At 41.2% G+C, this 13,283-nt stretch overlaps 1 protein-coding gene across 1 annotated transcript; it reads right to left on the bottom strand.

The window, feature by feature from the left end:
- Positions 1–7,946: 7,946 nt before the first annotated feature.
- On the bottom strand, positions 7,947–13,074 carry LOC125006194 (potassium voltage-gated channel subfamily A member 10). Its single transcript, XM_047582011.1, has 2 exons — positions 12,510–13,074; positions 7,947–11,490 (listed from the first exon to the last, which is right to left on the bottom strand). Exon 2 carries the CDS (start codon positions 11,325–11,327, stop codon positions 9,636–9,638), a length of 1,692 nt encoding a protein of 563 aa, XP_047437967.1. The 5' UTR covers positions 11,328–11,490; positions 12,510–13,074; the 3' UTR covers positions 7,947–9,635.
- Positions 13,075–13,283: the final 209 nt, after the last annotated feature.

Below are 13,283 nucleotides of genomic sequence, written 5' to 3'. Positions count from 1 at the left end.
TTACAGGCCTGAAAAAATTATCTTTCGATAAAAGGGCAATTATTATCTAACAAATAAGATAAGACATACCTTTATTCATCCCAGTGAGGAAATTATCATTGTTAATGATTGCGGATTGTCTGTGATTGTCTGTGAATCAAAGACAGTGCACACAGTGCACATATGGGTGGACTAAAGAATAAAATATAAGGATAAAATATAAGAATATATATATAAATTACAAACAAACCAGGCAGTGATCCAAAGACATGCTTATAAGGCTAATTAGCAACCCCTGCGACCCTGGTGAATATAAGCGGTAGTACAAGATGAGATGTGATATATGTAAATTCGCACATCTACCATTGAGAAGGATGCAGGAGGAAGAAAAAAAAATCATTTTGTAAAGAAGAATTATGTTTTCATATCTTAAAAATCTAGTTTGGTTATGTTTGATATGACTTCCCCCCAAGTAGAAGATATAATTTACGTATTTTATAATACGGGTGTAACATTTACAGGAGCCTCATAATAGTAACAACAATGGCTACAGTAATAAACTAATATGGTGGCAGCTGACTATTATTTTCATCACTGGCTTCTTAACCTCTGATTACTTTCATCATTAACAGATGCAACAATTGCAGAAAAAGACCTATAAACATTAATTTCTGTTTAAGAAACAGCCCCACTCCCCTAAAAGATGTATCTGTAGTGAAACAGTGAAACAGGAACAGCACATCACCACATCTGAGTTAGAGTTCTAGAGAGTTAGAACGAGAGACATAAATTATATTACGTAAATTATTACTTTAATCGCTCAGTCTGCAAATATTCCGCCAATTAGTTTGTTACAACCTGTTCATAGGTCATTACTCAGCGGGCCTATCGGTTTATCCTTATCATCTGACACACAAAGTCTGAAAACGTCCCTCCCACGTCTGCATTCTCCCACAGCATATATCAAACCATTTTAATTTTTGAAAAGCGGTCAACCATTTGCCACGTAATGTTGCGACCAGCCTTCCGCTATGACTTCACATGAGACAGTTCCTGGTTTTGTAATCTCTACATTTACCTTACAGCTTGATAAGAGAGCAACAATGAATATTACGGTCACAGTTTTCCAGGAAGAGGTCGTGTTTACAGTCAGACTATTGCCATGTTCATAGAGAGCCCTGTCCAGCACTTATTTCCTTATTGACCAGGGGTTTTTACAACAGGTGAAACTGACTTTATCAGAAGTCTGTTATCTGTCCAGTTTACTGGAAACAGTGGATCTGCAAACAACAGTCTATTTATTATACAGACAGGCAGAGGTAGTTTAATTATTTATCTGACTGCAACAAGTATTATTACTACTACTATTGTTCATTATTATTATAGAAATATTGTTTTTATGCGAGAAGAAAAAATTGTTTTGTCATAATTGCTTGTACACGTGAAAAGTTCAGACTGCACAAACTCTACTATAATAAAAGATGAGGATGTGCACTCCACAGGAATAAAATGAACTGAATCCTAATCATGTATCCTATAAATACAAATTAATAATCAAATGCTGAGTTAAATTAATCTATAGAAAGTGCATTGTGATGCCAGTTTATTAGATACACAACAAAATCTTACATAGTCTGATACAGCGGCCCTGCCTTTTAAGTGTTACATTTGTTAACTAGTGTAGCAGGTACACAGTTTTTATTTAAACAAATTTAAAAAACATAAACTTGGTTTCTGAAATATATTACATCATACATGATTATTTATTTCTTTTTTTACAGCTGTCTCACATAATAAGCTTTAGCCACACACTTTCCATCACAGTTTCGTCATTTATTCAGTTTCTGGTCATAAAACTTACTGTACTGTACTAAACTGTATGCAGCATCACAAAAAGGCCACAAGGTGTCACACTAAACGCTGTGATGCAGCTTCTTGGTTTTTCTGTATGGTGCTGGTACTGCTGTGTTTTAATCCAGTGCTACTCTCCATTGACATATTTGTGACAGCTGTAAATTTCTCAGTTTTCTTCACCAGATTATGAATTTTAGCCGATTTACACAACGGTGCTTTTTATCCTGTACGTGCTTGTGACGACCACACACCACCACAGCTGCATGCTGCTACACGACATCCAGTGTGAAATAACCTACCACAAGTCCTGTGCATCATTTTAAACTAATTGTGGTACATTTAACATTTCTCATTGGATTGCTTAGAATTTAAAACCATTTCCTTTGAGCACAATGCTTCATTAAAAAATAACTGCAGTTTAGAGATGGATCAAGAACAGGATCCAATAGATGCAGCGATTAAGACGTCAAAAACCCATCATCAGCTGTCCTGCAGCGAATTTAGAAACCTGACAGTCAGTCAGCAACAATATTTATGCGTATAAATAATACTAACAATAATCCTTTCCAATGATAATACAGTTAAAATACTACCTTTGCACTGTTTCAACGTGAACCAAACATTAGAACAGTCATGCAGGAGGAGGATTGTTGCTATTATAATGCATTAATCTTCCCTAATGTTTTGGCAAGTGAGTGTATAAAGACAGAACACAGATGGTGTTCAACCATTTTGGTGCCCACTGAATACTTGTAAACTTTATGTACATATTGCTGATAATGTTACTTTCACTTAAATAAGGTTAAATATAGAACTGTAATTGTAAAAATAAAGTATTTTTAAATGCTGGTATTGCTAATTTCACTTAAATTTTTTAACAGATCTGGGAACTTCTTCGACCGGTCCTGCCGGTTCGTTACAAAACACCCATGTGTTCTTGTGTAGGCAGCCGTGGGAAGTACTTTCCAGTATTGCCCAAATACAACATACATGTACTTAACTTGAGGCTTTAAAGTTAGACTTCTGTATTGTTCAGTGGGAATTGTTGCTCTTTTAGCTGCTTTACAGATTTTACAACACATATGATCATCTTTAACTTTGCACTTAGCTCGACTTTTAGTACTTTGAGTGTGGCCGGCCTGTGATTTTTATCCATTTTATTTATGTGACGTTTTCATGCAGGACTTTAAGATGCATTTGGGTCTTTTTATAGGGCAGTATTTCACAATAACATCTGACTGCTTCTTCCACTACTGGCTGCAGATTGAGTGCTTTGCTCAGCACAGTAAATATGTCTGTGCCCCATTTCCCAGACAACCGAACAAACTCTCCAAACAATCTATACATCTGTTCATTTTTTGATTCTATAATTTGTTGAGAATGTTGTAAGATTTTTTTTTTTAATTGTTCTTAATAATTGCACACTCCATGACACCACTACTTTACACAGCCACTACATATAAAATCTAAACACTGCTCTCTACTAACAGTGGTGTATATACTGTTCATAATCTGTATACATTTACTGTACTTTTAATCTATTTAAACGCGTCTATCCGATGTCACACACTTCACTCTGTATATTATATACAACCTTTTTAGGCATTACTCCCACTGAAAACCATGTACATGCTGTTCATGTTCTATAAACACAGAGTTGAACACCTGTCATAACACACACTGTCATTTTTGAATCCAAATGAATGGGCCTTTCTTTAAACAAGCTGCTCTCTACTGCACTACAGGCTTGATGAGCAGCAGTATCAGCTCTCTAATCAGACTTTCTAAACATTCCTGGCTGCTGCAGATGTGGAAAGCACCCTCCGGTCGTCTGAAGGCAACCACACTGTCTACTGTCTCGTCCCCAGGTGATACTTTAGGTCACCTTCTTCATTTTTTATAGGCGCTAAGCTGGACAAATGTCGGACTCACATTTCGTCCCTCAAGGTCTGGTCATTGACCTCCAGGGCTGACGCACTGCAGCGGAGGAGTCACCGTGCATTTACCTGTCGTAAATCTTTATCTCCTTTGAATCATTGCTCGCCCTTTCTCCGCCTGGGGAGTCCGCTCTCCGATCTTAAAATGACAGGCGGCCATTAGTTCACCCAGACAAGGCAAAACAGAGACAAACAAACGGGCACTGGAGAACACAAGAACTCCACTAACGTTCACATGAGAATGACAAATCACCCGTGCATATAATATGCCTTAAACGCTTTACTGATTTACTGCAACGCAAGTTCCAGAGGATTTTTTTTTTACTGTATTGAAAGCTCGTAAGCATAAACTTTTCCCCGGAGTCTGAATTATTTAAGTGGATCAAAATGTCATTTGAATTATTGAACACTTCTTCTCAATCGGGATCACATGAGTGTCATATCACTCAAGGGAAAATACAGGAGAGAATCTGTTAATGTGTAACACCGTTTTATATTTCCTAGCACCTCATGAAACGTGTCTATAAACCCATAGATTAGCAGCTTGAGGAATCCAATTATGTTTAAATGGTTGAGAGAGTGTCGATATAAGTTAATTATTTGCCGTATATATTCTGACACGCTGCTTTGTGGTTATCGTCAAAGTTAATCAGCGCCTTTCTACCTCTTAAACCTGTCTTTAACATTTAGTCACGCTGGTTACTACTGGAGACGAGCATTTTTTTTAACAACAGCTCATAAATATGATCAGGACATTCACTTCAAAATAAATGCTCTGCGACTTCTTTAAACAAGCGGGACTATAGTTTTTAGCGAACACTACAGAATTTTAAGCAAATTATGAATTAGTTTCACTTGGAGATACGTACACACTTTCAACAACTGTGTGAAAGGGTTGCTTGCACCTGTAAATAAAAGAAAATGTTGAAATTTAGTCTCTGGATGTTGGTATAGAATTATTAACAAGGTCTGCGCTGTTCATTTACCAGTTCGTTAAATATGTTCGTAATATAAGCTAACAAGTAACTTATGTTACAGTAGACAGTGGAACTTTTGTTAGCTTGATTGAGCTTATAGGGGTGCAAAGACAAACTATCTTTACTTCCATAAATTTAATACTGGGCTGGGTTCTTTGTAGGTCTATGAACAATTTGTTATTGGGGCTATGCGTCTCATCCTACAACATCTACAGCCCGGTGCCTTTCATTCAAAATTTTTATATTCTGCCAGGACAGAACAAATTACTTTCATTGCCGGCTCACTTGTGTGCCTAATATGTAAAGATAAATTAGCATGCTACCAAAAATGCAATGCTGAAAGCCATTTCCTAAATAAGAACAGAGCATCTGCATAAGTACATGAGAGCAACTTCACAAACAAAGAAAAACTGTTGCTGTCTGCAAAGTCGGCCAAGGACAAGGCCATTGAAAACTTTACAAGCTGTGTTATCTTTACAGTCAATTACGTTTTGTGGCAAATTTTATTTGGAGACGGGGCAGATTAGACCATTTACCAAAAGTGTCTCTTTTCATAGCAAAGGTTACAGACCTCTGGGCTAGATTGACCGAGCTAACGTATCAACCGTAACGTTACTATGTCAGCTGTTACAGCACGGTGCTAGCAGACTGTTTGTTAGTGCAGGACTGAAAAGTTAAACAAAAAAAAAAAAGTTCAGTGGTGATTTGGAAAGTCTGGATGTGCTTGTCTGATCTAAAGGTATCTACTGCTGGATGGGTTGCATGAGATTATATCAAAATCAGTTACAGTGCCCTCACTCATAGTAACAAATTTTCACTGATACAACAAACAGAGATCTGTGATACGAAGAAACATGATATACCAGGTTGTGCTTGCACAGAAATCATTGTTGATTGTATGATATCAAGTTCATTGTTATTTTCATAGAATATGATGATAAAAGAACATTTAAGGGCACATGTTGTAGTTTTTACGCATGCAGTCGTATTTTGTGCAGTTCTGTATTAGGAAGACTCACAGCGTCTGTTAGACAGAGTAATGTGAGCTCTATGTTCTGGTGTTGTTTGAGATCATTGTGGTCAGTCGCTTGTTAAGTCTGTGCAATTAAACAACAGGTGTGGCCAAAGAGACAAACTATCTGTCTCTGTTTTCCTGTCATTGTCCACGTACCTATATTACCAAGAATTATAAGTTATTACGTGACATATTACTGAAACAGATTCATTTGATACTGTCAGTTTGGGATTCTTTTAAAAACAAGGATTTCCATCGACAGTGAAGCGAACCAAACAAAATGATATTTAAGAAAATTACTTCCCAAACAAGCTCCCTCTGTGCTTTTTTTTTTTCGGATGCCCGAACCCGACCCCACTAAGATGCAGAGTGTCTCCACCTGTCCTTCCTGCATCTTAGTGCTGAGAGAGCAGATGGCAACCCTTGCAAGATTAGTTTGCCAAAAGAAAAAATATGCTTTGTATTTCTTTTAATACAGCACGTCTACGTTTTTGTTTTTTGTCGTATTAGCCCCGCAGTTAATGAAGTAGCTATGAAAGTAATGTGAGACCCACGTCTGGATGTTCTTGGTCAGCAAAGTCAAGGCACAAATCAATGGCTCAAAGTAATACTGTAGGTGAGCACAGCACAGCTGAGCTCGGATCAATAATAAAACCACAAGGACTGCTTTGCCACTCCACGTTACACCTGCTGTCCTCCAAATCCGAACCGTGCCCACACTTTGATTACAAACACAAGGTCACGCTGTCTGACGCTGCTGTCGTCTCTGTCGCAGAGGGTTAAAATCCACTGGAAGAAACTGGAGACTTTTAAAGAATTTAATGCAAACACAAGACGCAGAGCTCCAAGTGACTTTGCCCTCTGTGGCGCGCAAACTTCAGCACACGGGCTGCTGTCTCTGCAGCTCTGAAATTGGCTGCTGACAGAACAGTAACCCAATCTACTGATGTGAGACTCGCTGTCTGAGCTTTTGCGTGAGACTCGGCCATTGTTTCCCTCAACGCGCTGGGTTGCTGCCGCTTGCCACCAGCTTCACAGAGTAAAAGGAACAGAGTCATGCAACAGTGATATTTTTAGATCCATTAAGGGTTGCAGAACAGTCTGCTATGTCACGGTGACTGGGCCATCTGCTTCTCTTTCAATGGATTTCTTGGGGTGAATCTGCATCAAAGGCAGGACGGATGTGATCTCTTCATGGAACACCCGATGAATTATAAATGACAGCCTCACATTGGCTTTGACCTTGCCAGAGCCAACTGTGTGTTAAACGCTAAAATGCTATCAGGCCTTGTCTTTGGGATATCACTGTGCGATCAGTGATCAGCGGGGCAAAAACAGCCGGCCTGCTGACCTGAGCGTTAACTAGCGAGGGCGCGAACATCCGTCCGAGCAGATGGCAAGAACACAGTCGGGAGTCAGGAGGCCGCGACAGCTTTGTCTCACCGAGGCACAAATAAGAAAGTCAGTACGGAAAATCTTCACGCGTACGGACGCTGAGAATGCGTCCTTGACGCAACTGTATGGGACAGTCAAGTGAAACTGCTAGATCTCAGCCTAGGAGGCCAAGAAAGTTAATCTTATAAATGATTCATCAGGTCTGCATATTTAATTTGGAGCTTTTGCTTTTGGAGGGATCCCAGTCAACAGCATTGTCAAGCAAACAGCACTAGAATTTCCTCACGTGGTGAGGAGTTGACACTAATGTGACTATTACATAATTTTGATAAATATCACAGATGGCAATACAATTTTACTTCTTTTCTTTTCATATTTTTAGCTTTATTCACATCACTTGTTCATTAGCTAACTGGCTTGTTAGAATTCACAGTCTGCCATCTACGCCATTACAACAAAAATAAATATTTCGATAAATAAACGAAATATGGCTCCTTTTTTCCCCCGTCTTGTGATGTGACACGTTCTCAGGCAGAAGTTTTTTTTTTCAGATGCAGAGGGGGATGCCAGTATGATATCAGTACCGAGAAGGAGCAGCGAGGAGGCGTTAATAACAGCCAAGAGGCGATAATGAGCGTTCAGCCCCCGAAGCCTTGCACCGACACTCACGCCTCCATTCATCACCGTCATTATCAATATCATTGAACACGCGAGGCTTTAAAAGCTTTAAATTCGCGTGATCACTTGCACATTTCATCCCAGACATGAAATCAGCGCAGGGAAACGTCACACATTCAGGATACATGTTTAATGAAAGGCACTCTTTGCAGGATGAATAAAACATAGCAAATTATGACACTGTCTACTGTACAGTGTTGACACATACAGCAACAGTCCCCACATATTAAGAGCTTCATAACATAGTAAAGTGCTGGGTATCCAAGTGACCAACTCGTGTCACCTTATTGCATTTCATTTTAAATACAGGTAACTGCTCTCGGGTGCAAAAACGCATAGGTCTACTTGTGTGCACCCACACGCCATCTTCGTTGCAAGGATTATTAGGAAGGCATTGCCTGAGTTACAACTAGATCCACTGATAATCAATACAAGCTGTGTTTACATGTATAATAAACTCACATACAGTACATTTTCAAGGTTGAAATGTGGCATGCATATATAGTACTCTTTTTGTCGTGCCCATCTCACAAATCCGGTGAAGGTATTGGCTTTCCCATTCACGTGGAATATAATGACAGTCGCTATATGATTAAAATAAGAAAATAAAAATACATTCAGCCAAATGTCAAACTTTCATTTACTGATCAGAAGAGTTGGACCTCCTTTCGGCACACTTTGCCATGCAACGATAAAAGAGAGGACTAATGAAGAGAGGTTCGTCTATATATCTTGTCTCACGTTCCTGTACACTCTACCAAATATATCTTCCCTGCCAATTGTGGATGACGTAAAGCTCCAAAGTGCTCAAGAGATATGTGGAGCAAAGCTCGTAGTGCAATGAAGTGATATGGTTTTTTAAAGGGTAAATTCACATTATAATGGACACATATGCAGCTAAATCTGCATTCTTTTGAGCGAAATGCCAAACAACTGATGGTAGCCATGGAAACAATCTGTGATTTAAAGAGCTGCATGCAACTACTTCATGCACCGTCATACAGGAAGCGGGTTTAATTCATATTTTGTAGCCATTCCACAAGATTAATAGCAGATGTGCTAACGTGTCAACTATTTATCACACGGATATCGCTGCGCTGTGTCATATGGAGAAGTGCTGCTGGCGGAGCGTTCACAGCCATAGATTTGCTGATACGACAGTGTACACGCCGATGTCCTCTTGTCTTACACTGGACGCATTCGCCTGTCCTTGAAAGTCATGCCAAGTCCCTATCTACATTTCGCTGAATATAATGAAGCGTAGGCTAACATGGAACCGTGAAGTAATATGAGTATACATCCAGTTAGAGGACTACTATTATGAAAACTGTTGTGGATTTATTTTCTTCCGTGGGATAAACTTACTCTGCTAATACAGACCAGAGTACAACTTACATAACCTTTCATGCTTATACTGTTTTATTATTTTTTTTAACCATCTATATTCTCAAGGTGAAACGTTTGTCTCTAGCACAAACACACATTTTTCTTCAAATTGCACTGGATGAAAGACAATTATACCTTCCAGATGCTCTCTCCCAAGTTAACCGACCTAGTAGCTGCTGAGTTGTGTTAATTGCACTTTGACACATCTGCATGCAGGTAGACAACTTGTGTAAATGCTGTCTCACCGCACAGTTGCCGCTAATACTGTAATTATCTGCACAAATGCTGCTGCTGTGTTTGGAGTACAAAACAGTGAGAAAGATGAACTGATCACCAGGTGTATCTCACTAACGGATATGTTTGATTTGTCCGCATGTGCTCTTCATGTGTTCTTCCGTGAGAACACATACTGTGTCAGTACACGCCGTTCTTCTCGTTTTGCCAGGTGCCGTTGCTTTTGTTTAGCGAAAGTGTGCTGCCACACTTGTTAGCAGCTGCCGTTTTCTGGGCAGCCTCTCCTGCTGCATCCATCACCAGTTTCTCCTCTTGCTCAGTCTCACGGTGGTAGAAATAGTTAAAGTTGGAGACGATGACGGGCACGGGCAAGGCGATGGTCAGGACACCAGCAATGGCGCAGAGGGTGCCAACCATTTTGCCGCCCATGGTGATGGGGCACATGTCTCCGTAACCCACGGTGGTCATCGTCACTACTGCCCACCAGAAGCCGTCGGGGATGCTAACAAACTGTGTCTGGGGCTCATCCACTTCTGCAAAGTAGATGGCACTTGAGAACAGGATGACTCCTATAAAAAGGAAGAAGATTAGCAGCCCAAGTTCCCTCATGCTGGCCTTCAAGGTCTGCCCCAATATCTGAAGCCCCTTTGAGTGTCGGGAGAGCTTAAAAATTCTGAAGACCCTCACTAGTCGGATGATTCTTAGGGTTGCCAAAGACATGTTCTGACCAGAGTTCACATCGTCATCAGGTGTCGTAGCGAGCTCTGTTGCAAGGGTCACAAAGTAGGGAAATATAGACACAATGTCGATGATGTTCATGATGTTATTGAAGAAATCACTTTTGCTGGGACACACCACGAAGCGAACGCCGAGTTCAAAGCAGAACCAAATGATACAGATAGTCTCCACAATGAAAAAGGGGTCTGTGAAATACGTCACCAGGTCTTTAGCTGTGGGATAAGAGGCTGAACTGCCTTGTGTGCCATTAATAACTTGGGTTACGCCTGTGACAATGTCACCGTCGTCCCTGAACACCGGCAGAGTCTCCAGGCAGAAGATGAAGATGGAAATGACAATAACAAGCACAGAAACCACCGCTACAGACCTGGCTGCGCTGGAGCTCTCGGGGTATTCAAACAGGAGCCAGAACTGTCGCTTGAGTTCATTGGTGGGCAAAAGGACTTCGGGCTCCTTGATAAATCCTTCGTCTTCACGGAACTGCTCCATCGCCTCATGACCCAACTCATAGAAAACTATTTCATTAGCAAAAACGTCTAGGGGGACGTTAGCTGGTCTGCGGATTCTCCCTCCTGACTGATAGAAGTAGAGGATCCCATCAAAAGATGGACGGTTTCTGTCAAAGAAGTATTCATTCCTCATTGGGTCGAAGTAGCTAATCCTCTTCATGGGGTCACCGAGCAGCGTCTCTGGGAACTTACTCAGGGTGCTGAGCTGGGTCTCAAACATCAGTCCCGAAATATTAATAACAACTTTCTCATCTTTTTCCTCCATGCAGTGCTTTTCAAACAAATCTTCATTCTCATAAAAATCCTTTGCCATCTTGCTGAAGACGCTGTCGGTGGGAGACTCGCTGTTGATCAGGAGCTTCAGATTAGAGATCAAGCTGCCACTGCTGGAGTTTGCTTTAGTGGTCAGGGTCGGAGGAGTGGAGGGTGACAAACCCTCTTGTGCAGAGTGATGCCCACGTCGTCCTCTCTGTGGCGACTGGTGAGGGGACGTCAAGCGCCGCGTTAGAAGACTCGGATCGGGGGCCTCCGAGGGGGGTGAGGTTGGGTACCCAGAGTCGTTCGGGTCCCCCAGGTTGATGCCAACATCGTCCATGTTTTCAAAATTAACAAGTGGCACCTCCATCGCCTGTCTTGTGGCTAACCACACGTCCGTCTATCAGCCTGGTTCAGGAGACAGAGGAGACACTGCAACCAGTGCCACGCTGAAGATCCTGAGAGGGCCTCCCTCCTCCTGGTTATCATTCAGGCTACTATGCACTATTTCTGGATTCAGTCCCGTGAGTACTCTGCAAAATAGTAGAAAGAATGTTGTTATATTTTGCTAAATGCTGCAATTCAGTTTTGTTGGTAAAGAGGTTTTTCTGTCACCTCCTGTTTGCATCAGCAGAGAACATGCCATATAATACTCTGCTTGTACAGTTATTTCCTACCCCCTCTAATTCTTTCCCATGACCTAAACAAAAAACACATACTCTGCTAGTTCGGCTGCAAAACTGCTTACACAGAGCGTGGGATAGTATTGTTGCTGATCACGAGCAGCAAAACTGTTTCATTTCCTCAAGGAAAAACATCTGAACTTTCACCAAAGACTGACGCAGAAACTCATCAAAACAAAACACATTCATACATTTCTCCATCTCCAGTGTTTGAGTTTAAGTTTCTAGCCAACGGCGGTTTGGTTCATCTAACCCCGTTCAGGTTCAGGATAGCCCATCCGCACCGCATTTACTCTCTAAGTAGCAGTTTATCATTCTATTTGTTTGGTTTGGACAGGTAACCAAACCCTGACACACACTTTAGGCAGCAACCTCTGTGTCCACTTGACACAGAGGTTGTCCTTGCCAGACTCGGATTCATGTGGCTCCATTTCCATTTGCGCGGCGGCGGATAATGTAACACTTCAGGATATAGAACTGTTTCTTCTTATGTAAAGATATCATATGCGCCTTATGCAAAAAATAAGTGTATTGATTGTGTCATGTCAGCAGATAGAGGTTGTTGAGTGCAAAGGGGGGAAAAGGACAGATGAAGATCCAGAGAAGTGTACAATGCTGTCAGTTTAGCATCCATGCATCTCAGACACATTTCATAATTTCTGAAAACAGTGTTTACTTCTAAAATGTTGGGACTGGATAAATTTAGCTTTTCACGACACTGAGCCGACATCGGAAGACAACTGATAAACTGACAATGCCAGGCTGATCAGATCAAAGTGTCAAAGTGCACTAAATTACATGCAAATGTGCTTTTATGAAAAAAACAACAACTTTAAATCCAGCTGCGCGCAGATGTCTGCATCACTCACCCGCGTCCCCAGCTCTGCAGAAATTGTTGTGCCCTCTCTATCCAGCTCCACTCTGCTTCCCCCTTCACTCTGCCTCATCCAGACTCACAATCAAGAGTGTCTGTAGCTCTATTAAAGCTCCCACAGGGTAATTTAACACCGTATACGAAACCAGAGATGCCAGAGGTACCCACACATACTCACAAAGTTACACAGGTAGGTGCGCACACAGAAACACAGAAAAAAAAAAAAAAAAAAAACACAAAAACACACTCGTAGGCAATTCCCTGTATTTTGAGTGTGGGGGTCACCTGGCTTTGTTCTCCCTGCTCTCTCTCCCGTCAGTGGGGACGCTGCAGGTAAGCTCTGTGATAGGAGATTTACCCTGCAGGAGCCAATCGCTGTTTGATGAGGCAGAGGGAGTGTGGGACCCACTCTTTTCCCCCCCTTTCCTGCAGAGTAAGCATCCACATGCAGGATCCTCCAATCCCTCTCACCTTGGGGATTAAGCCGTATTCTCTCCCCGTTATAGAACTTGTCATAGCACTCAATACCTGCAGCAGAGCACATCTGCCCAGGGACTTTAAGGTTGCTCTTGTTTACGTCCTTAGTAAGACATACTGACATTAGGAGTTTTTTCATCTGACATCTGTATTCCTTGAAACTACACTGACTGAGCTAAGTGTTTCTACTTTTCTTTTTTTTTTTTTTAGATAATCCTGCAGTCCTTTCCTGATCCAAATCTATACCCAGCTGCACTTTGGAAAAGACATCAGTTAAGTAGAGCAGAGTCAA

Source organism: Mugil cephalus, chromosome 4, assembly GCF_022458985.1.
Source record: "Mugil cephalus isolate CIBA_MC_2020 chromosome 4, CIBA_Mcephalus_1.1, whole genome shotgun sequence".
NCBI classification, from domain to species: Eukaryota; Metazoa; Chordata; class Actinopteri; order Mugiliformes; family Mugilidae; genus Mugil; species Mugil cephalus.
The sequence above is the reverse complement of the archived record's forward strand: the minus strand, read 5'-3'. Positions and strand labels throughout refer to the sequence as shown.

Coding starts and splice junctions, on each gene's coding strand:
- LOC125006194 (XM_047582011.1), bottom strand. CDS start 11,327: ATGGAGGTGCCACTTGTTAATTTTGAAAACATGGACGATGTTGGCATC.